We start from the raw sequence: 23,832 nt of genomic DNA, 5'->3' as shown, positions 1-23,832 counted from the left end.
GCCCAACGACTTCTGTAGAGATGTAAGTCGCTGAGCTGCGGGATGCGAACGGCGGAAGTGAGCACACAGCGACCGTGCCCTCTGCAGAAGGCCATCTAGTCTGGGATAGTGGGCTAAAAATTGCTGGACAACCAGGTTCAACACGTGAGCCATACAAGGCACGTGTGTGACATTGCCCCGGCGAAGGGCCGCACCCAGGTTTGCAGCATTGTCGCACACGGCCTTCCCTGGTTTCAGGTCCAGTGGAGACAACCATTCATGAAATTGGTTCTCCAGAGCTGACCACAACTCCTCAGCTGTGTGACTCACATTTCCCAGACATTTCAATGTAAAAACCGCCTGATGACGTTGAGCCCTTCTGCCAGCATAGTAAGGAGGTGTGCAGGATCCCTTCTGCGCAGTTAGAAAGCTTGTGGCATGACCAGACAGGCTTTGGGTGCAGGTGGAAGACCGAGAGGAGGTTGAGGAGGCAGAAGCAGTGGAGGAACTTTGACATAAAGAGGATTGACGCACAACTCGTGGGGACGGCAAGACTTGGACAGCAGCCCCTTGTCCTGCTGTCACCATAGTTACCCAGTGCCCAGTCAGCGACATGTAACGCCCCTGTCCATGCCTACTCGTCCAAGTGTCTGTGGTGAAATGCACCCTGTCACACACAGAGTTTCTCAAAGAAGCGGTGATGTTGTGTGCGACATGCTGGTGGAGCGCAGGCACACCTTTCTTTGAGAAGTAGTGCCGACTGGGCATCTGGTACTGGGGCACTGCGACGGACATAAGGTCTCGAAAATCCTCTGTGTCCACCAGGCGGAAAGGCAGCATTTCTGTAGCCAAGAGCTTGCAGATGGTGAAATTCAACCTCTTAGCTTTCTCATGGCTAGGAGGAAATGGTCTTTTACTTGTCCACATCTGAGGGACCGAGGGCTGGCTATTGTGCTTAGACGGGGTTGATAAGGGTGTTCCCGGCAAACTGCCGGTCTGTGAGGAAGATGCAGGCGGACATGTTAGGTTGCCTTGATCCAAAGGTGGTGCTATCGATGTCGGACAGCGCTCAAGACCAGCTGGTGTTACCACCTCCAAAGGAAATGATGACCTGCCAATCACGCTGGCTGTTGCGGGTAAAGAGGTGGCAGGTCTGCGCCCCAAAACAGGTGTGACTGCTGTCCCCCCAGTCACAGAGGATGAAGAGGCTGCGGATGCACAAGATATGGCAGACGGTGGTTGGCCCGGCCGGCTAGGCCGCATTGTAGCACACTGAGCTTCCCACTGCAACTTATGCTTCATGTCCATGTGCCGGTTCATGCATGAAGTACTCAAACTATGTATTTTTTGGCCTCTACTTAGCTTTTGCTGACAAATGTTACAGATAACACGAGTTGGGTCATCTTTATCGATCTGAAAAAATGCCCAGGCTATGCAAGGCTTAGCACCCATGCGACCTGAAGAGCCACCACGACTTGTGGTGAGAGGCAGAGTTGTGTTTGAGGATGCAGTTGTTGACGTGCTTCCAGTACTACGTCTCTGTCCAGGAAGGCGCAACCTGACCTCGTCGTCACTAGCATCTTCCTCCACCTCCTCTGCTGACCTCATCTCTTGGCTGACTGTGGGTTGACAGTAAGTGGGATCTCCGACCTCATCATCATCACCCTGTGCGTTATCACACCCGTCGTCCTCAGAGCCAACCTGTTCCTGCCCTGACAAAAAACTAAAGTTGTCGCTCCAATCAGGTATTTGAGTCTTATCATCGTCTTCCTCATTGTCTCCACCAACAGGAGTTACAGTTTGGGAATGAGGGTCTACATTATGGTCAGAACCTTCTGCGTCTGGTCCTGGATCCGACTCATAAAGATTCTGGGCATCAGTGCAGATCATTTCCTCGTCTGGATTCACAGAAGCGCTGGAGTCGACCTCTGATTCCCAGGCTATAGTATGAGTAAACAGCTCTGCAGACTCAACCATCTGTTCTACCTCATACTCAGACGGGCAGCTGGAGATTTGGGAGCTGTGAGGAAGCAAGTGCGATTTGGGTGACACCTTTGAGGACTGGAGTATTTGTGATGTTGAAGTTGATGTGGAGGAGAGCCCACTTAAAGGAGCACTTGATATCCGTTGAAGCACCTGCTGTTTTTGTGCCTCATCTGGAATTTGTAGCGATTGGCGTGGCCGTAAGAAAGGGATCTTATCACATTGTCCGCTAAAAGAAGTAGACATTTTAGTTTGGCTGGAAGATGGTCTTTCTTCTGCACCTACCCCACGGACACAACCTTTTTTCCCCTTCCCAACACGCCTATTCCCCTTTCCACCAGCAGCAGGCCTTTTTCCACTCATTTTGGTGGTTAACTAATTCACAACTCTGGAGTTGTTTGCACAAAAAAACAATGGATGGTAACCGAGCAGAGCTGAGTGGCCAAACTGTGGTATTAGGCCAAAACTATTGGCTGGGTTAGATGCAGAAAAAAATTATTTTTAATTTGCAACCTGATGGAGGTCAGTATAGATGGACTAATAGACCAAGTCCCACACACCGCTAGAAGCCCAAATATTTTTTCAGAGCTAGATGCAGAAATTTTTTTTATTCAATTTGCAACCTGATGGAGGTCAGTATAGATGGACTAATAGACCAAGTCCCACACACTGCTAGAAGCCCAAATATTTTTTCAGAGCTAGATGCAGAAAAAAATTATATTCAATTTGCAACCTGCTGGAGGTCAGTATAGAAGGACTAATAGAACAAGTCCCACACACTGCTAGAAGCCCAAATATTTTTTCAGAGCTAAATGAAGAAAAAAATTATTTTTAATTTGCAACCTGATGGAGGTCAGTATAGATGGACTAATAGACCAAGTCCCACACACTGCTAGAAGCCCAAATATTTTTTCAGAGCTAGATGCAGAAAAAAATTATTTTTAATTTGCAACCTGATGGAGGTCAGTATAGATGGACTAATAGACCAAGTCCCACACACCGCTAGAAGCCCAAATATTTTTTCAGAGCTAGATGCAGAAATTTTTTTTATTCAATTTGCAACCTGATGGAGGTCAGTATAGATGGACTAATAGACCAAGTCCCACACACTGCTAGAAGCCCAAATATTTTTTCACAGCTAGATGCAGAAAAAAATTATTTTTAATTTGCAACCTGATGGAGGTCAGTATAGATGGACTAATAGACCAAGTCCCACACACTGCTAGAAGCCCAAATATTTTTTCAGAGCTAGATGCAGAAAAAAATTATTTTTAATTTGCAACCTGATGGAGGTCAGTATAGATGGACTAATAGAACAAGTCCCACATGCTGCTAGAAGCCCAAATATTTTTTCAGAGATAAATGAAGAAAAAAATTATTTTTAATTTGCAACCTGATGGAGGTCAGTATAGATGGACTAATAGACCAAGTCCCACACACTGCTAGAAGCCCAAATATTTTTTCAGAGCTAGATGCAGAAAAAAAATATTTTTAATTTGCAACCTGATGGAGGTCAGTATAGATGGACTAATAGAATGATGCTATGCCCAAAAGATTTTACTTCACTAGGTGCAGTAAAAAAATTGGTATTCTATACACAGGTGGTATATCTTGCAACACAGATAGGCTACTCCACTGACTAACACACTCTGCAATAGGCCAAAAAGGATTAGCTTTGCTAGATTCAGCCAAATGCTGTGAAAAAAACTTGCACAGCACTGACACAGACCTGCCTGGCAAAAACTGATAGGAACTGATGTAACCTAGTCCTGAAAAGGACTCCAATTACAATTAGTCTTTACTCCCACAATCTATCTATTTAAGAGCACAGACCTGCTTGATAAAAGTCGTAGGAAATGCTGTAACCTAGTCCTTAAAAGGACTGCAATCACAACTATTCCCTACTCCCAAGCTATCTGTATATTTGTGCGAAAATTGGCTTGAAATTAACAAGGTATAGCGCACACAGCAACAGCGGTGCCGTCTAACACGCAGCTGCAGCAGTGAGAAAATGGTGGCGACGGGGAAAATGGCTTGGTCTTATAGGGCAAGGACATGTGACATACACTGCCAATCACACATGCCCTTGCTTGTGTGAAAAAAAGCACTTCGCTCCGTGTATGCGCTGCTGATAGGCTGACAGATTGCACCTCCCCACTGTAAATGCGGGAAAGAGAAAAAAAAATGGAGATCTTCATTGTTCCTGCAGAGATCCATCCCCTGCCCCTCCCCCCGCCCCGCTGTACACTCAAACTGCGTATTAACATTAATTTTCATCATTACTGAGAAAAAATCCAGTTATGATTTTGGTGCACGAACAGTTATCGAACATAACCTCGAACAGCCGAATTTTTCTCAAATTGTTCGTGTTCGCCGACCGGCTCGAACACCGCTCAAAACAGCTCGAATTTGAGATTGGCGAACAGTTCGAGTAGAACAACGCTCATCTCTACTCATGACCCAATATCAACATGGGTTTACGAGGGACCGTTCCTGTCAAACTAATCTGATCAGTTTTTATGAGGAGGCAATTTCTGGACTGGACCAAGGAAATGCGGTGGATGCTGTGTATATGGACTTTTCAAAAGCTTTTGATACGGTTCCACACAAAAGGTTGATACATAAAATGAGAACAATGGGGATAGGGGAAAATATATGTATGTGGGTTAAGAATTGGCTCAGTGATAGGAAACAAAGGGTGGTTATTAACGGAAAACACTCAGACTGGGTCTCAGTCAACAGTGGGGTACCACAGGGGTCAGTATTGGGCCCCCTTCTTTTTAACATATTTATTAATGACCTTGTAGGGGGCATACAGAGTAATATTTCAATATTTGCAGATGACACTAAACTCTGCAGGGTAATCAATACAGAGGAGGACAATTTTATATTACAGGAGGATCTACGTAAACTAGAAGCTTGGGCTGATAAATGGCAAATGAGCTTTAATGGGGATAAATGTAAGGTAATGCACTTGGGCAGAGGAAATAAAATGTATAATTATATGCTTAATTGTAAAACACTGGGCAAAACTGTAACTGAAAAAGACCTGGGTGTATTGGTGGACGACAAGCTCACGTTTAGTGGCCAATGTCAGGCTGCTGCTGCAAAGGCAAATAAAATAATGGGATGCATTAAAAGAGGCATAGATGCTCATGAGGAGAACATAATTTTACCTCTATACAAGTCATTAGTGCGACCACACTTAGAATACTGTGTACAGTTCTGGTCTCCGGTGTATAAGAAAGACATAGCTGAACTAGAGCGGGTGCAGAGAAGAGCGACCAAGGTTATTAAAGGACTGGGGGGTCTGCAATACCAAGACAGGTTATTACACTTGGGGTTATTTACTGTGGAAAAAAGAAGGCTTAGGGGTGATCTTATTACTATGTACAAGTATATGAGGGGACAGTACAGAGACCTTTCTACTGATCTTTTTACTCTGAGGCCTGAGACGGGGACAAGGGGGCATCTTCTACGTCTGGAGGAAAGAAGGTTTAATCATAATCACAGACGGGGATTCTTTACTGTAAGAGCAGTGAGACTATGGAACTCTCTGCCGCATGATATTGTAATGAGTGATTCACTGTTAAAATTTAAGAAGGGCATGGATGCCTTTCTTGAAAAGTATAATATTACAGGATATAAATACTAGATTCCTTGATAGGGCGTTGATCCAGGGAACTAGTCTGATTGTCGTATGGAGTCGGGAAGGAATTTTTTTCCCAATGTGGAACTTAGTGTTTGCCACATGGGGTTTTTTTTGCCTTCCTCTGGATCAACAAGTTAGGCTATGGGTTGAACTAGATGGACTTAGTCTTCCTTCAACCTTAAAAACTATGTTACTATGTATTACTGAGAAAAAATCCAGTTATGATTTTGGTGCACGAACAGTTATCGAACATAACCTCGAACAGCCGAATTTTTCTCAAATCGTTCGTGTTCGCCGAACGGCTCGAACACCGCCCAAAACAGCTCGAATTTGAGATTGGCGAACAGTTCGAGTAGAACAACGCTCATCTCTAGTCCTGATTCTCGGGGTATTCTGACAAGGATTGAAGAGCTTGGGAACATGCTGAAGGAGTACCTTGCCGACCATACCAATGTCCTCCGTGATTCCTCTGTGCCTTATAATTATTGGATATCCAAGCTGGACACATGGCAAGAACTGTCTCTTTATGCCTTGGAGGTCCTGGCCTGCCCTGCCGCTACCGTTTTGTCAGAGCGGGCATTATAACTGATATGCGCATCTGCCTGTCAACTGAAAATGCTGACAGGCTGACTCTTATAAAAATGAATTGGGCCAGACTTCTCAACGCCACCGGATGATAGCAGCAGAACATAAAGTCAAATCCAGTGGCTTTTTTGGGAGGTCTATTCCCATGAACCTCTTCACACCCAGACATGGGTGTACATTTCCTGATTTTGGCTATTTTCTCTTGTCCTCCGCCTTCTCCTCATCCTCCACCACCATATCACCAGGGTGACCATGATGGCAACACCCATATGATTTTTTAAGGGTGTTTATGGTGCCCGTAGGAATTTTTTTTAGATGTCTACCTCTAACATTCTGTATGATATACAGTATGTTCATGTATACTCCCCAGGGGTAAATGTTTTTTAGCCCATGCCCTTAGTGCATGGGCATTACAAGAATAGGAGATCCATTCCTTAACAAAGGTAACAATTTTTTTTAATGAGGACCTCCTCTACGTCTCTTCAAAGGGGTATTAGAGAGCCTCCAATTTTTAGCCAGCCCTTGCAGTTACTGCATGGGCATTACCAGTATTGGAGACCAATTCCTTAACAACGGTAACAATTTTTTTAATGAGGACCTCCTCTACGTCTCTTCAAAGTGGCATTGAAGTGCGTCCTAATTTTTGGCAGCCCTTGCAGTCACTGCATACGCAATAACAGTATAGGAGACCCGCTCTTTTATAATGGGAACATTTTTTTTTACTGAGGCCAGAAAAAAGCTCTAGTTTCTCATAGACTTACAGTACATTGGGCTCATTGCTCGGGTCGAGCAACTGAGCATTCCGATTTGCTCGACCCGAGCAATGAGCACCCAAGCATTTTAGTGCTTGCTCATCACTAAAAAGTTAAAAACTACATCTCAATTCATCCCTAGATCGCTTCCAATAGAGGGTCACTTTTGTGGGGTTTATTGCAAATGCAATATGGGACCTGTACACAATTCCATCAAAGTACCGGTATGTGCTCCAAAATGGCAATCCTTCCTTTTGGTATTCTTCAGTGTGCCGAAACATTAGATTTCCACCACATATGGGGTATCAGTGTACTCAGGAGATATTGCACAACAAATTTTGGGGTCCATTTTCTCCTGTTACAATTGTGAAAATGAAAAATGGGGGGTTTCTACTGTTTAGGCACATCAGGGACTTTGCAAACGCGACATGGTATCCGCTATCTATTCCAGCCAATTTTGCTCTTCAAAAGACAAATGATGCTCCTTCCCTTCTGAGATTGTGCCATGCAGCCAAACAGCAGTTTTCCACCATTTATGGGGTATCGGTGTATTCAGGAGATATTACACAACAAATTTTGGTGACCATTTTCTCCTGTTACCCTTGTGAAAATGAAAAATTTGGGGCAAAAGGAACATTTTTGTGGGAAAAATCTATTTTTTCATTTTCATGTCTCAACGTTACAAAATTCTGTGAAGCACCTGTGGGTTCAAGGTGCTCAGCACACCTGTAAATAAATTTCTTGAGGGATGTAGTATCCAAAATGGGTTCACCTAAGGGGGGTTTCCACTGTTTAGGCACATTAGGGGCTCTTCAAATGCGATATGTTGTCCGTTATCTATTCCAGCCAATTTTGCACTTCAAAAGTCAAATGGTGCTCCTTCCCTTCTGAGCCATGCTGTGTGTCCAAACAGTAGAAGAAAAGAAAAAGAAACCGCTCTAAAAATAGGGCTAATATTTTGGATGACTTGCTTCATTGCTTCTTTACTTTGAAAAGAGATAACTTGTTCTTGTGCCACATATAAAAGGAAAATTTTTGGATAGCTTATGAAAAACCTATCATGTCTTCATTTAGCAATTGAAGCTCTTCATACTCTCTAAACAGGGATCATTTTACCCCATGTGAAAAAGATATGACTTATTCAGTTTTCACCTCATGTATGAACACAAGCAAGTCATGTATCTTGCCTTAAAAAGGGATAATTTTTGTACATATGTTTGGTATCACAGCAATCATGCTGACTTGGAGAATCATGTTGCCAGGTTATTTTTACTGCACAATTAATTCTGTACAAATAAACCCAAACTGCATTTTTTTGTCATCATTTCACCACACTTGGAATTTTTTTGCCATTTTCCCTTACTCTATATGGCAAAGTGAATGGTGTTATTCAAACCTACAATTCACCCCTCACGTGTCTATGTCATAGGGAAAATATAAAACTTATTGCTATTTGTAAAAGGGGAGGAAAAAGTGAAAACTTAAAAAGGAAAATTGGCTTCATCCTTTACGGGTTAAAGCCATAAGCAACTTAGGCCCCAGATACTCTAAACATCTATTGAAGCCCTACACACCTTTATGTCCTCTCAGATCAGCAGACATGAATAAATTGTCCGCACCCATGATCCCGCCTAAAAATTTGCAGGTAGACCCTTCAGTTTTGCAGATCCCACCCTCTGCAGCGCATTACCTGGATCACTTGGAGAGACATTATCCCTGGTCACATTTATAATTAAGGCTCAAGAAGCAGTGGGTTACACTTCGAAACACGTGGAAAAATAAAAAAACTTTATTTTATATTTCTTCTGGCATTTGAAATTTTCTTCAACAGCTAGCAGTGTGGATACAGACCACAAACTTTTCATTTTTTTAGATGTAATTTTTCACAGATTGGTGAACCTCTGACCATCTTTGCTCTTTTAATAATCACGTGACTTAGCTGAAAATTGACCATGCAGCTGTTTTTCAATGGCACTACTTACTTTTCCAGCATTTTAATAAGCCTGTCCCAACTTTTTTGAGCTGCCATCAATTTCTAAATTAGTTAATTTTTTTTTTTAAATGAAATGGAAAAATGGCTAATGTTCATCTTTTGATCTGTGTTCTTTGTTCTGTTGTGAAAATAATATGCCTATTAGAGATTTATCTTTGCATTCTTCTTTTCTTTCCATTTCTCATAGCATCCCAACTTTTTTTGAAGATGGGGTTGTAGATCAAATAGAAATAATTTATTTTCCTGCTGATAACAAAGACTTTTTTATTCAGTATTGTAAATAAATGAATAAAAAGTAAATCTATTGTTAATTAATGTTATCACACAATGTGACTGTAAAAGTTTAAGCAGAGGTAGTTTTATTAAACAGATTATAAATACAGCGCTTGTAAATCATTTCAAATATTAATAAATATCATGGTATAAAAATAATATACATATTTAAATCTAACTGTAGGTATCCATGTTGCTTACACATTCTAAATTATATCTCAAAACACTTATCTAAATAAGAAAAAAACATTTCTGCATATTGCTTATATATCAAGAAAAATCAGACTTGCAGTGCTTTTCATATAGAATTATACAGACACATGTCAAAGATGGAAAATTGAACATTATACACACATTTAGTCATATTTAGACAACTATATATAGTACACCAAAACATCATAATTTAATAATTGATTAAAAAAAATCAGTGCCTACAGGTTTAAAACTGAAAAATAAGAATTAATCAATATTACTGACTGCTCTGATCTTTCGTGTGCGCTTCCCAGATGTGACAACCACAGTATCATAGTAACATTACTATGGACAGAATGTGGCTCCAGGGTTAGCAATGGCCCGGAATAAGGAAGACAAGTGTATTGGGGAGTTAGTTTTTAAATTTTGAGGCTATAAATGCAGATTATAATTTTTTTTACATGTTTAAAGGACTGAGTATTAATATGTAAAATATACTGAGATGTTCACAAAATTATTAGAACATAATTAAAAAGTTGCCTTGATAATTTATCGTAAAATCACAATGTATTACTATATATTAATAAAACTGCACAAAATGCTGTAAAGTACTTCAGTTAGTTTAAGGAAACCTGTGATGTGAAAAAAATTCTATTATCCTGCAGATATAGGGTTCAGCTGGACGTTCCCCGCTGCCAGAGGAAATTAACTTTATTCCTTATAGTAACGTACCGGTTCCAGTCATAGGGGTGGTGACAATATGGGTTCAGTCACCACTCTGTGTATAGAACGTGGTGGCTGTAGCTGCGCCCCCCCGCACTGACTGACAGAAGCTCAACATTAATTAGAGGCGGCTGTCAATCAGTGTCAGAGGCACTGTTACAGCCGCTGCTCTCTACACACAGATCGGTGACTGAACCCACGCCAGCGTAGCCCCCTTTGACTAAAACAGGAACACTACCAAGAGCAATAAAGTTAATTTTCTCAGGGCTGTGGGGGGTATAAGTGTGGGGGCCGGGCAGGTTCAGAAAATACTAACCTGAAGATTAACCCCATATCTGCAGGTTAATAGCGTTTTTTCATCTAACGTGTTCCCTTTTAGTTCAGTTGTTGCCAACTCGTTTCCATATCACAGATAAGTTTCCTCTATTATTTCACTACTTTGCTCTTTTTCATCAGAAGTTGTTTCTTTAATCAGTGACACCAAACTGGAGACTTGTGTGCTGGGATCCAGTAGTTTCACCAGAGGTATGTTTACATTCTTCTCTTTAAAGATACGACTTTGCAATGTCATGGCCGACATTGAGTCAATCCCCAGAGAACTGAGAAGAGTACTGCTACTGATGTCACTTGAGCTGACTCCTGTGAGCTCCATAACTACTAACAAAATGTAATTGCCACTGGTTTCTCTATTGCCATCAGAATGTTGTTTTTCTTTAGGTGTTTGCTCCCAACTTTTCATCTCTTCCATTACCACATTTTTGAACCTGTTCTTCAGTCCTGGAATATTTGACAACATGCCTTCATACATGTTTTTGAAGTTAAACCTGACAATGGCCTGAACTGAATTATTTATTTGAAGACATTTCTTCAGATACTCGTGAATTTCCACAGCATTTAAAAGGAGTATTCCTTTTGCTTCTAAGAGTTTATGAATTTGGTGCTGATTGAGTAAAACTCCAAGGTTGAGGCCACCCCAACAGATCGATTGTCCACAAAGACCCTTATTTCTTCTGTATAAGCAAAACTTGTCTAGAAAGGAGTTGGCAGCTGCATAATTTGCTTGTCCTGCATTTCCAACAAATGAAGCAACAGATGAAAAGCACACAAAGTAGTCAAGTTTCATGTCTGACGTGGCAAGGTGGAGATTCACTGCTCCATCTACTTTTGGGCTGAGAACTTTCTCAAAGTGGAGCAAATTTAGGTTCTGCAGAACTGCATCATGAAAAACCACAGCACTATGAAAAACACCTTTCACTGGGATATTTGGAAATATTTTTTTCATTAATTCCATGGCTTTTTTTACTTCAGGGTAGAAGGAAATGTTACATTGTATGGAAACTATCTTGGCAACTTCCTTTAGATTCTGAACCGCATTTAATTGTTGTTCCATTTCTGGGGTTGGCTTTCTTCTAGATAAAATTGCTATATGGCTACCACCATTGTTCACAATGAATTTCACCGTTTCAAGTCCAAGACCAGTCAGACCACCTGTGACAACGTAAACCGCGTTATCTTTGAAAAGCACTGGATCAGGTGCTGACATTGGTATCTTTGAGATAGTACTGGTTAGCTCAATTACAGGTAATGACTGAGTTACAAAGTAGCTGGTTTCTTTACTATCCAAGCCAGATTCATGTTGAAACAAAACTTTTGGAATAATAATGTTGGTTTCTGGAGATATAGAATAAAGCCACTTGTGCAGTTCTTTGGCATTCTGATGTAAATATGCCTTCTGGAAAGGAGCAGAAATATCAAGTAAGTGAATGTGAATGTCTTGATTGCTGATAAAAATTAGATTGTGCCAGTTTTTAACATTTTTATGATCAGATAAAAAGACCAAATCTTTAAGAAGTGGTAATGTATTCAGCATTTCTATAGTGACAGCTGTAGCTGTTGGAAGAATAACCATTGAAGTGCATTGCTTATCAACCACACTACTTCCATCAGTTATCACTGTTTCCCATCCAGATTCCTTTGCTGTCTTGGACAAAACTGTGCATAAAACTGACTTTGCATCAGATGTTAGAATAGCAAGTTTAGGCTTATTCTTTGCACGTGGTAGTTGATTGTGCAGAATTTCCCAGGCCAAGATAAAGAATGAGATACAAGGTGCATTTTTTATCAGTGGTGCTTTTCTGACTAAGTAGCAAACATTTTCTGGAAGGATGACCTTAGAGGTTGCAGCTATCGGATAGCATGCCACAACTCTATCACCTACATGAATTTTCTTAACAGCTTTGCCAACAACAGTCACAACACCAGAAAAATCCAGAGCAACGAGCTCATGTTTATCACTTGCCAAAGAGTTCCAGTACAGAGTATTCCCATATTTCCAGCTTGAAAGACTAACAGGAAAATAATCATTTGTGTGGGCGCAAATTTGATCAACGCGAACTTCTAAGTCTTGGCTTTTAAGCATAGAAACATTGAAATTAGTTTGTTCAGCAGAAATTTGCGTTACCGTATAAGGCACTGAAGTATAAAGGGTAAAACTATCAGATTTTATTACCTGTGTTCTCCATTCAGTGATGGTGGGAGTAATTTCACCTGTATAAATAGAACCCTCCTTAATCCAGATCTCTGAATGCACCTCTGGATTATAATGAAGAAGAACCTGGGCTAATGCCGCAATATCTTGGGAACTTGAGGAGCTAATATCGATCAGCTGAAATGTTATGTCAGGTATTTCTGTCATACATGCTCTTGTCATTCCGACAAAAGCAAATCCAGGGTTAATGCGATCCACAGTATTGTCCACAGTTCTAAATGTCACTATCCGGATTGAAGGCTTGGGGGTCTTTTTTCGCATTGTTAAAATCAGCTGTTGATAGACTTCACAGCATTTTCCTAGATATTGTGTAAGATTATTTGGAATATCTTCAGTCAATTCTTGGATTCCCCACATAAACACAACATCTTCACATTCACTATTAAGAAGCTTATGTGCTTGAATATCTGAATTCCAACTGTTGAAAGGAATGTAGTTCACGTCTTTCTGAATGTAGTTTGATAACTTTTCACCTATTCCAACTTTGTCAGAATAAATCAAGAGCTTTGGCTCATTTTTTGATCTCTGACTGGATTGTAAACTCTGTGTCCAGTTTACTTGGAAAAATGTGTTTTTTGCTTCATTTGCAGTTTGTTTTACAAATGTCAATTGAGCACTTTGTATTTCTACTAAAATGGAGCCATTGATATCTGCAAAACATCCACATACTTCAATGTACTTCTCTGTTGTTTTTATCATCTTCATGTAGACAATCATTTCTTCTTGAAGAGGCTGTAGCATCATTAAACTTCCTATGGATGATGGGAAGATAGCTGCATCTTTCGTACCTGTTCCAAGACAAATTGACATTTGAAGGAAGCAGTCTAAAATGACTGGATGTATATGGTACTCGTACATTGTTTCCCTTACTTCTTCACTCACTGTTATTCTGGCAATTCCTTCATTAAGATCTTTCCCATAATGAACATCGCCCAGCTGTTTGTAAGCCTTCCCATACTCAAATCCTAATGAGAAGAGTTGCTCATACACATTTTCTGATTTGAAAATCGAAGTACATCTCTTAAAGATATGTTCAGCTGAGATTTTTTTGTCTTTGTTTAGTTTACAGTTATGTTTTTGTATTTTCCCACGTGCAAAAACATGTGATGTTAGAACTTCAAAAAGCTGTACTTTGTCTTCTTGCAGTAGCTTTATTTTTAGGTCCACGGAGTCCTGGTGGAGAACACAGGGACTGGAAAATGTTGCACTGATTTCCAAAGAACTTAAAGGTAATTTAGGTTTAAAGCTGGTAGCCGCAGCTGCCAATCCAAGTTCTACGTAGAATGCACCTGGAATAAGGGCAGATCCTCCATTTTTATGCTCATAGACATATGGTGTATTGACTTTAGAAACCTTGCAGTGGAAGTCAGACAAATCTTCACTCATGCTATGGATTAATGGATGGTTGGGACTTGATGATGTTTGGTTCCCTTGTCTAAGTTTTTCATATTTAATATCTTGCTTGATGCAATCAAATTGATATCTGGGAACTGTTGATGGTGAAGATTTATATGCATGAAATACATTATTCCAGTCAGGATTGTATCCTTGAGTAAAAAGTGACATCAGCATGGAAAATACAGTTTCATATTCTTTTTGGGGCTGTATAGCAGGTAATACTGTTGTTTTCGCTCCTAAAGTTTCAATGATGTTCCTTTGTAGTGCTCTCCGGGGACCTATTTCAATGATCAATGGGTTTTCTTTATCTCTTGCTGAAGCTTGTACAGCTTGTTGAAAGGCAACTGGTTCACGAATATTTTTAGCCCAGTAATCACTAGTGGTGAAATCTTCTTTGGAAGCTAGTTTACCCGTCACTGTAGAGAAAATATCAACTTCCATGTTTTTTTCTTGCAAATCATGCAGCATCTCTTTTACCTCATTTAATATAGGGTCCATCATTGGGCTGTGGTATGCTGCAGGAACATTTAGCTTTACGAGAAATATATTCTTTTCACTGTAATTTTTGGTCAGCTCCCCATGAAGGAGTTCTATTGAATAAGTATCTCCCGACAATGTGCAAGAAGTAGGACTGTTGTAAGCAGCAATACATACTTTTTCTTTGTATGACTGAATTATATTTGATACTTCAGACACTGGTATATTGCCAACTACCAACATACTGCCCCCAGTAGCTTTGCATTGCAGCATGCTTCTGTAATAAATGACTTTTACAGCATCTTCAAGTGAAAGAAGTCCAGAACAATGAGCTGCTGCAACTTCTCCAACTGAGTGTCCAACAATTCCATCTGGCCTCACCCCCCAATGTGTCAGAAGAGCCACTAATGACGCCTGAATTGTAAAGAGCAGCAACTGGGCCACATCCGGCCTTGAGAAATCATCAAACTCCATCTCTAACAACTGCAGCACAGAAATGGAGGTATAAGCTTGGATTAACCTATCGATTGCTACACTTTTAGCTCTAAATACTGGCTCATGTTCAAGTAGCATCTTACACATTCCTTTATAAAGGACTCCATTCCCACAGAATATAAACACAATATGATGGCTGGGTTTAACCATAGAAGCCAAGTTGCTCACAGTTTGTAGCTGTTGGTGTAAATGAGTTACAGAAGAGGCGAGAAATGCTGTTCTGTATTTGTAATTTAGGTGACTTCTCCTGCAAGCTGCTGTGTAGACCAGGTTCTCCAGGGATAATGATTTTGTGTTGCTTAACACTTGTTTTGTGTCTTCAATACAGAGGTGAAGGGACTTGCTAGAAGCTGCCGATAATAGAAATAATTCAGCTGATCTTTTTGAATGATACTTAGGGTATTCTTGATTATATTGCTTGACAACAACATGAACATTAGTTCCTCCAAACCCAAAACAATTTATTCCTGCCATTCTTCCAAATTTGATGTCCTCTTGCCATTTTTCAGGACTGGTTGGAATTTCTAGATTGGATTCCTCGATCATTTTGATTCCATTTTCTATAGAATAATGTAAAGATGGAGGAATAATTTCATGATGCATCATGAGAAGAACTTTAATCAACCCAGCAGCCCCAGCAGCAGATTCAGTGTGACCGATATTTCCTTTAACTGATCCAATCTTCAGAGCCTTCACTTTACAGCGTTTTTTTCCAATGTTATTTCCTAAGCTGGCAGCTTCTATTGGGTCACCAGTTGGTGTCCCAGTGCCATGAGCCTCAACATACTGCACAGAACTTGGATCTGTCTTACTATAAATATGCTGCAATAAATGTTCCTGCTGATGTTGAGATGGTCGTGTGATTGGTGATACAGAGTGTCCATCTTGGTTTACTGCACTTGCAGTTATAATCCCCCAGATTTTGCAGTATTCTTCTTTAGCCTGAAAGAAATGTTTAAAAATGTTAAACAGAATGCCAACAGTAAAATGATAATGGAAGAGGTGAGAAGAATAACAACCTTCACACCTAAGCTTCAATGAATGTAATGGTCACTTTGGAGAAAGTGGGCAGTTGATGAAAGGTAGGCAATGAGCAAGTGTAAGATTGTCAGTAACACTGGAGGGTGTGGACCAACTGCAACACAGGACGGGCTTATCCTGGAGTGGAGTGACAAAGTATCTACTGTACCAGGTCTTGACTAGGGCCTCTGATGGTGAGGATAGGCTGGGCTGCTGGTAGACACCAGGTACCACTCAAGGGCTGTCCCTGGAATTGCAGCAGCTGACTCACAGGCCAGAGCAGGTATGCGAGGTACAGAGGGGCTAGACAGAAGCTCAGTCAGATGGTCCGAGGTTAGGTCAGGCAGCACAGGTTCAGGATACTGTAAGATAGCTCACTGACACATAGTTGATGGGAGGTATGTATCACCGAGATGGTTGTCATCTGTGATGTAATCCTGCAATGTTGCTTAGTGCATCTAAGCCCTAAGAGGATTGTTTGGTGCTCCGGGCCAGCTTTTACGGGTAGCCGGAGAGATGGACTTGTCTGACTACCCACATACCTCATCTCTGGGTGTGGTACACAAGTTAAAATGGAGGTCACTGTTTGGCACATGGTCTGCGTTTGGAGTGAGAAGGCCTCCTGTGTGTGGTGTTGTCTACAGACTGAGCCAGTGAACTAGATGCTATCCAGCCTGTTTGGCTAGCCTGAGACTTTGCCTAAAGGACTGTTTCCTTTGTTTTGCATGCACTAAAGGCTGTTTGTTTTCCCTTTGCTTTTGGCCGGTTTATGAATCAATAAACCGACATTGACATTTAAAAGAAAACACTTCCTGTTTGCCTCCCGATGTACCCAAGTGAGTAGAAAGCCCACAAAACACCTTGGCTGGGAACTAGATCCTATCAGCAAACTGGAACCTAAGCTTAGGCAAGGTCTGAAGGGTGGTGCTGCATGTTATAGAACCTGCTGGTTGGTGATTGGCCGGGGAAACTAAACCCTGCAGACCACTGCAGGGTTAAATTACTGCATGATCTGGCCATGCTCCCTATAGCCATGTGGAGACAACAGGAATTTGCAGCAGAGTTGGAAGGGCTGCATGAATTCAGTGTGGTGGCCAGACATGAGGACAAGCAGAGTGGTGAACGCATGCGAGATACCGCCATAACATTGTGATTTATGTGAGAATTAAAAACAAAAAAGTGGATGATCCCTAGAGATAAGCCTAAAGATTCATTTTCACTCAGTTATGACCTCTAGTCCAGTCCTCTTTGACCGGCATCCTCTGCAATGCCTCTACTGGTGCCTTTCTCACTTCCTAAGCCTTGTCTTGTTATGATGACATGGTTCAAGACCTGTTATGCCATCATTTGAGGCCTAGTTACATGGCCTCATTCAATGTCATGATGTTGAGAGGCTTAGGAATAGACAGAGGTACCCAGATGCTGAAAATGCTGGCCACAGAAGCGTAGTCCAGTTGCAACAGAGGAGTGGGTCAGAAATGACTACTGTGACTCATTTTGCTCACTCTAATGAAAACAATAGGATGTTCATGAGTGATGGTAGAAAATAATAAGAATGTAAACATTTCATACCTTTTTTAAAGGTTTTAGAAGAACAATGCCACATCCTTCTCCTCTTCCATATCCATCAGCTTGATTGGAGAAAGGTTTACTTATACCATCTACAGAAAGCATTTTTGCTTTGCAAAGGGCAACAAAGATGCGAGGTTCGAGGATGCAGCTGACTCCGCCACATATCGCCATCTCACAATCACCTTAAATATACAGAAATAAATTTACAATTTTAACACATTAAACAGAAGCATACATATGTGTACAATACTGTTTGTATTGAACACTGCCTTTTGAGAGACTAGAGGTGTTTTATGACATCCAAAATTAGTTTTAAAGCCAATTTCTCAGCCCTGATATTCCTATCAAAATTCATCACTGTTCCATATGGAGTTTGTATTTAGATTAAACTATCACTGTGATTCTGGGTAGTTTCAGAACTTTAAGCCTACATTGAAGATAATGCAGGAATCCTGTTCCCAAGCAAGACATTCTCTTCATTGCACTGCATTACCCCTTTCCTTCAACACTCATAGCAGGATCTCCTACTCTTATTGTAGTCATTTTTTACCCTAATAAATACAACTATCTCTTGTCCCAACAATAGTTTTTTCATGTTCCTTATGAGAGAGCCACTGCCATACACCTCTAGAAGGATCTGCCATTGGAAATCCAACAAGTTGAATTGTTCTCTCCCCAAATTCATCTGTCAAGAAAAGAGTCAAGGGCACCTATACTCATCAGACTGCCAGCCGATCCCACCGATATTGGCATTATCAGCAGACTTTTGTCTAATGTGAATAATTGCCTTAAATCAGTTGTCCAGTCTTCTGATAAAAATATGCAGTCACCCTATGTGACTACAGTCTTATGAATCCTTAATAGCTTGCTGTAGATAGGTAGCAAGGTGGTGTCTGCTGCCACCAAGTCGGAGATGGAGTGATGTGTCGACAAGCTACCTGGCATCATTGACATGACACCTGCAAAGGCTCCAGCACTGATAGAGTGCTGAGAGGTTTTACTTAGTGGAGCATCAAAGAGTTAAGGTGTTAGGAATGACTGGTAAGTGATGGGTGGGACTGGTAATTCCCATCCTCCAATCCATCAGGTGCAGCTTGGTTAAAAGGGAAGCTGACCTGCTCATAACTGTCTATGTGTAGAGGTGGAGACATCTTTGAGATCTGTTCTCTCTGGGAGTTGGAGAGACCTCCTACTTTTGGTCAGACTATGCGGTGAGAATTTGGAAGATATTGTGAAGGGGTGAGCCTGAAAAAGACTTATGAACTTTAATAAATCTACCTGATTCGACAAAGAAACTGCATACCTGCGTGAATGCTGCCTAACGTCTACCTGAGCAAACCCCTACAATTCGTGGTGGATGCAGGCATTGAATCCCAAGAAGCACAGGTCATTGCTGGATAAAGTCTGTAGGTCCTGCGTGAAGGCAGCATTAGCATTGCAAACACGTCAGAAAGTATTGATGATCTTGCAAAACAATTAGGCCAGGTGCAGCAACAACAGAAGATGCAGCAGCATCAGCAGCACATACAGAAGATGCATCAGCAGCAAATGTCTCTCTTGGCGGAAACTGTTCGGGGCAGGGAGATTGCACTTTCTGCCAGCCAAAGGGACGGTATTCGTGTGAAGCGAACAGTACGCCTTGCAGAAAAGGACTCTGTAGGATGATGAAGAGGCTTTCCTGACTGTATTTGAGAGGGTACCAGACAGGGAGAAACTGTCCCCGGAGCAGTGGGCAGTGGGCTGGTGATATATCTTACTGGGGAACCACAGAAGACATATTATGACCTTGCCCTTCATCATGCGAAGGAGTACTATAAGCTGAAGGTGGAGATTCTGGCACATTTGGGCATAACCCTGGATGCCCAGGCACAATGGGTGCACCTCTGGTGCTACCAAAAGGACAAGTCTCCATGATCCCAGATGTTTGACTTCCTGCACCTGGTCCAAAAATGTCTGTAGCCTCAGACTTGTTCCCAAGCATAGATGATGGAGAGGGTGGTGATGAATTGCAGGTACAAATCTGGGTTGCCCAGGGAGATCTCCAGAATGCAGATGACCTGGTGGGCCTGATAGAGAGATACTTGGTTGCGAAGAACTTTCTGAGTCATCAAGGGAGTCTGAGTTTACTTGTCAGGAAAACCCAAAAAAAACTGTCCAAGATCACCTCTGAGGGTCACCCAAGATCCTGAGAGGGGTCAGAGCCGGGTTCAAGGGGTACATCTCATAAGATTATCTGTTGGAGGTATCATGCCCAGGGCACATATCAGCCAACTGACCTCGGGAGCCAATGGTCTGCTGCGCAGGCTGGCGCTGCTCCTACTTCGCCTATTCCTCATCCTGGCAAGGGGCCCCAAGTGTGCCAGGTAACTGTGTATGGGGTGCAAGTGACTAGACTCTGGAAGTTTGGTGACCCTGGTAAGGGCCACCCTCCCACATGTGCCAGTCCCCGGGAAGGTGGTGGACATTAGGTGTATCCACGGAGACGTCAAAAACCTTCCTGTGGCCCAGGTCGACATAAGCACAAATTGTGAATCTATGTCCCAAAAAGTGTGAGTGGCAAAAAACTTTTTGCATTTGAAAGTTGTGGGATGTGACTTTCCTGTGTTTTGGAATATGTGGTGGAAAGCAGTGTCGCCAACTGGCTCGACTAACAACCTTGTCGGATTTTTTACATTAGCTAAATCCCACATTGCAGATACTGGATTTTTTCCATTTTCATTGCGCTGCTACCCAAAAGCTGGTCTGGAGTCTCCGTGCACCACACTCCATTGAGGCATTCTACATTCCCCCCTCCCTTTTCCCTAGGAGAGACTTCCTACTTCTGGTCAGAGTACGCGGTGAGTATCTGGACGATATTGTGAAAGGATGAGCACAGTACAACTGTAAGTACTATTTTATTTTGCCTTATGCCGAACCGCCGTTTATCTATTTTGCTGGAAAAGATTTATGAGCTTTAAAAAATTTACTTGATTGGACAAAGAAACTGCACACCTGTGGGAACTCTGCCTAATGCCTATGACGCGCCCCCTGGGCCAGTGTTGTTTGGGGGATACCCGGAGCCGGATCAGATGGGGGTTGTAGTCTCCGAGTGGCGGTGACCCGGTCCGTGCCCAGGGTGTCAAGCTCAGTGTGTGGCAGTCCTACAGATGTTACTGGATGTTCTTTAGTGTCGACTACGCCACCCGTTGATTTGCGGTCACTACGGCCGCCGCTGCAGCAGGGTCCACTGAGGCTGGTGGTGTGTGTGCAGCTTCTGGTAGTATAACCCCCAACGGGAGGTGTATAGCCTCAGGGGGTCAGTTGCAGAGGATGGTGGTTGTGGAGGTGCAGTGAGGATGGTAATGAAACTCAGAGTCGGGCTGTGCAGTTCAGGGTTTTTACTTACTGCTTTTGTGTTGGTCACTCCGGCCTTGAGTGACCGCCCGAGCCGTGCTGCGTCCACCAGGTCCTGGACTCGGCCAACCCCCAGGTGATTCTGGAGCGTGTTCCTGAGCTCCCTTTCTGACTTGTCCTTCTCTCTGGCCTTCCCCACCAGGGATCCACCTAAGTCCGGCTCCCTCGGGCCTCTTGTTGGTAAAACCCTTGTCTCTGGGTTCCCTGACCCTATTCTTGGTTTGCCTTCCGGGTGGATTTAGTGGGTGGTCGTGGCAGATCCTGCCCACGACCTCCGGTCTCTGGCTAAGGATTAGTGCCCTCCACCAGCTTGGGATCCGGTACCCTTGTGCCAACTCTTCACCCTCTGGTCTAATTTTAGGTTCTTGGAGTTCCCTCTTCTCCCCCTCTGGGTCCTTCTTTTCTCCTCTCTCTCACTCTCTTGGCCTTGGAGCTGGCTGAGCTGCTCTGCTTGTCTGACCAAACCTCTACAAAAGACCCTGTTCTAAGATGGTTCCCACCTTATATACTCCCTCTATGTGTGAGCTCAGGTGACCAGCACCCAATGAGCTCCTAGCATTACCCAGACTGCTCCCCCTATCTGCCCCTACACTACTGGGATGTTCCACCCCCCTCCCACTCCAGCCAGGGACAGACGCTGTCGTACCTGCACATTTCTCTAGTGGGAGTACCATTGGTCTGTCCCCCGGAAATGGGATGTATGTAGTGCATGCAGCCTACTGAGCTCAGTTCCACACTCCATCCTTACCCGGGAGTGGAATACCACACCTCTGGCTTGAGGTGTAATACCCCTGTAGCAGCCGAATCCTCAGGGTGCTACACCTACCTGAGCGAAATTCTGCAATGCGCACTACAATTTAGACAGCAATTTGACACTGCTGACAGCTACTCACTTGCAAGATAGAGCACAGAGTGCCAATCCTACAACTGCAGATACCATCACTGGTACCAATTGGCGCATGGATATAATGAACAGATGGTTTCAGTATCATAGTGCACAACCATGATCACCAGCACAATCTTATAAACTGTTATAGCAATCTGCTTTGCTCACCATTCAAGCTGACAATCAGTTATAAATAGACCCCCTACCTCTTGCCAATTTAATAAACTGAGGGACATTTCCTAGAGTGTAATATATTAATTCCCTGTAAACTGCACTTAGGGACTTTAGTTGCTCACAGTTTGCACAGCATACAAATTCTCTAGAATGCAACAGTGATGCAATATATACTCAATAATTTACTGGGTATTTCAGAATTTTATTTTATAAATATTTAGCCAATATATTTTAGATATTATTAATAAAAGTTATATTTTATTCACACTACTCATCTCCCTCTTTCACCTTCCCCATGATATATTGTAATCCTAGTAGTGAACACTCAGGTGAATAAAATGTTAAAATTGAGATTAAACGACTGCAATAATAGATATTCCTGCCACAGGCACACAACTCCTTGTTACTCACTGTTTTATAGTGCTAGACTGTACCGCTGCTGCTGGGCCTGCTGCTTCTGACCCAAAACTGTGAAGCATCTCCTTGCCTGCCTTGTCTTAACCGTCTACTATGCTGTTTCTGCAGCAGCCACTGCATAGCCACACCAGCCACACACCTCCTGGCTGCCCACTGTGTTTCATCTTGCTAGACTGCACTGCTGCTAGAATACGCACTATCATGTTTTTGTACTCTCAAGAAACAGTTCTCAAAAAAGGGCACATTTTTTGAAAAGTCTTAGTGACTACAAGCTATAACTTCTTCAAGTTCAAAGCTGTACTCCTCTATTTTCTCCAGAAAGAAAAGGAGATAATTTTTGGAAAGCTTGATAAAAAGTCTTTGTCATTGATTAGCAAACAAGTTTGCAGACGCCATAAAAAATAGAAAACTTCTCACTGCTGGTTGAGAAACCAAAATTTCTGTAGTAAATGCTCCAGACAGCAGGAGAGTGCAGCACAATGCTAGACACGACCTGTCAGTGCACTATCCACCTGGATAGCCACTCAGGACTGTGAGCACGCAGACGATACTGCAGTGGATAGCAGTAGTATTTAGGGTGCCGACAAGAGATCTGGATGCTGGATGGTGCGTGGATGTCCAGGGGTGATGAAGCAGGATTTGCTGTGAGCCGGTCAGGCTAATGTGGCAATAAAGTTCAGATTCTTGCTGTGTGCTGGTTAGGCTGGTGGAGCTAGGAAGTCCAGAATGGAGAAGCCACAATGTTCCTGAAATAGCTGAATGGTAGGTGTGTAGTTCAAGGCAGATGAAGACAAGGTGTGTCGCCCAGTGTCTGACCAGGAATCTGCACAAGGGGATGAAGGTATCCACCTAAAGCCAGTGAGGTGTGGCGGCTAGTCACACCTGTGTGGCCAACAAGAACAAGGATGTGTGTGCTCTGTATCAGTGTGACGTCATAAAGGCTGTGGGTTTGCTCTGGAGGGAGGTTCACCCAGCGCTAATCCAACATGTTTCCGAGGCTACGGCCTCCTTTATCAGGGATTGCAGATACCATAAACGTCCTTGTATTTATAGGTGGACACTCCTTCTGATTGGTCAGGAGCTCAAATAGGGTATTATAGAAAAACAAAAAGCTCTATCTCACTATTAAGACCATGGGGTTTTAAAGAGTTCATTCTAAAAATCCATTTTGTTTCTGCTTTTGACATGGATTTGATATAATCCCCACCTCTCCAATGTTTTTTAACACTTTCAATACCCCCAGAAATTGTTCCTGTCAGTTTTCCACTATGTGCCTGTTTATAGTGCAATGACAGTGGGTGGCCAGTGTATTGTTTCCTA

At 42.5% G+C, this 23,832-nt stretch overlaps 1 protein-coding gene across 2 annotated transcripts in view; it reads right to left on the bottom strand.

Annotated features, from left to right (window-relative positions):
• Positions 1-9,282: 9,282 nt before the first annotated feature.
• The window catches only part of LOC141265026 (mycolipanoate synthase-like), a 43,368-nt gene continuing 28,818 nt past the window's right edge, over positions 9,283-23,832 (bottom strand). For both annotated transcript variants that reach the window (XM_073677565.1, XM_073677566.1), the window contains 2 exons: positions 17,643-17,824; positions 9,283-15,992 (listed from right to left, as the gene is read on the bottom strand). In XM_073677565.1, the coding sequence (XP_073533666.1) occupies positions 10,539-15,992; positions 17,643-17,824 (5,636 nt within the window). In that variant the 3' untranslated portion in view covers positions 9,283-10,538. The remainder of the gene's footprint in view (positions 15,993-17,642; positions 17,825-23,832) is intronic.

Source organism: Phyllobates terribilis, unplaced genomic scaffold, assembly GCF_046119375.1.
Source record: "Phyllobates terribilis strain yellow unplaced genomic scaffold, ASM4611937v1 Scaffold_4__5_contigs__length_816908805, whole genome shotgun sequence".
Classification (NCBI taxonomy): Eukaryota; Metazoa; Chordata; class Amphibia; order Anura; family Dendrobatidae; genus Phyllobates; species Phyllobates terribilis.
The sequence above is the reverse complement of the archived record's forward strand: the minus strand, read 5'-3'. Positions and strand labels throughout refer to the sequence as shown.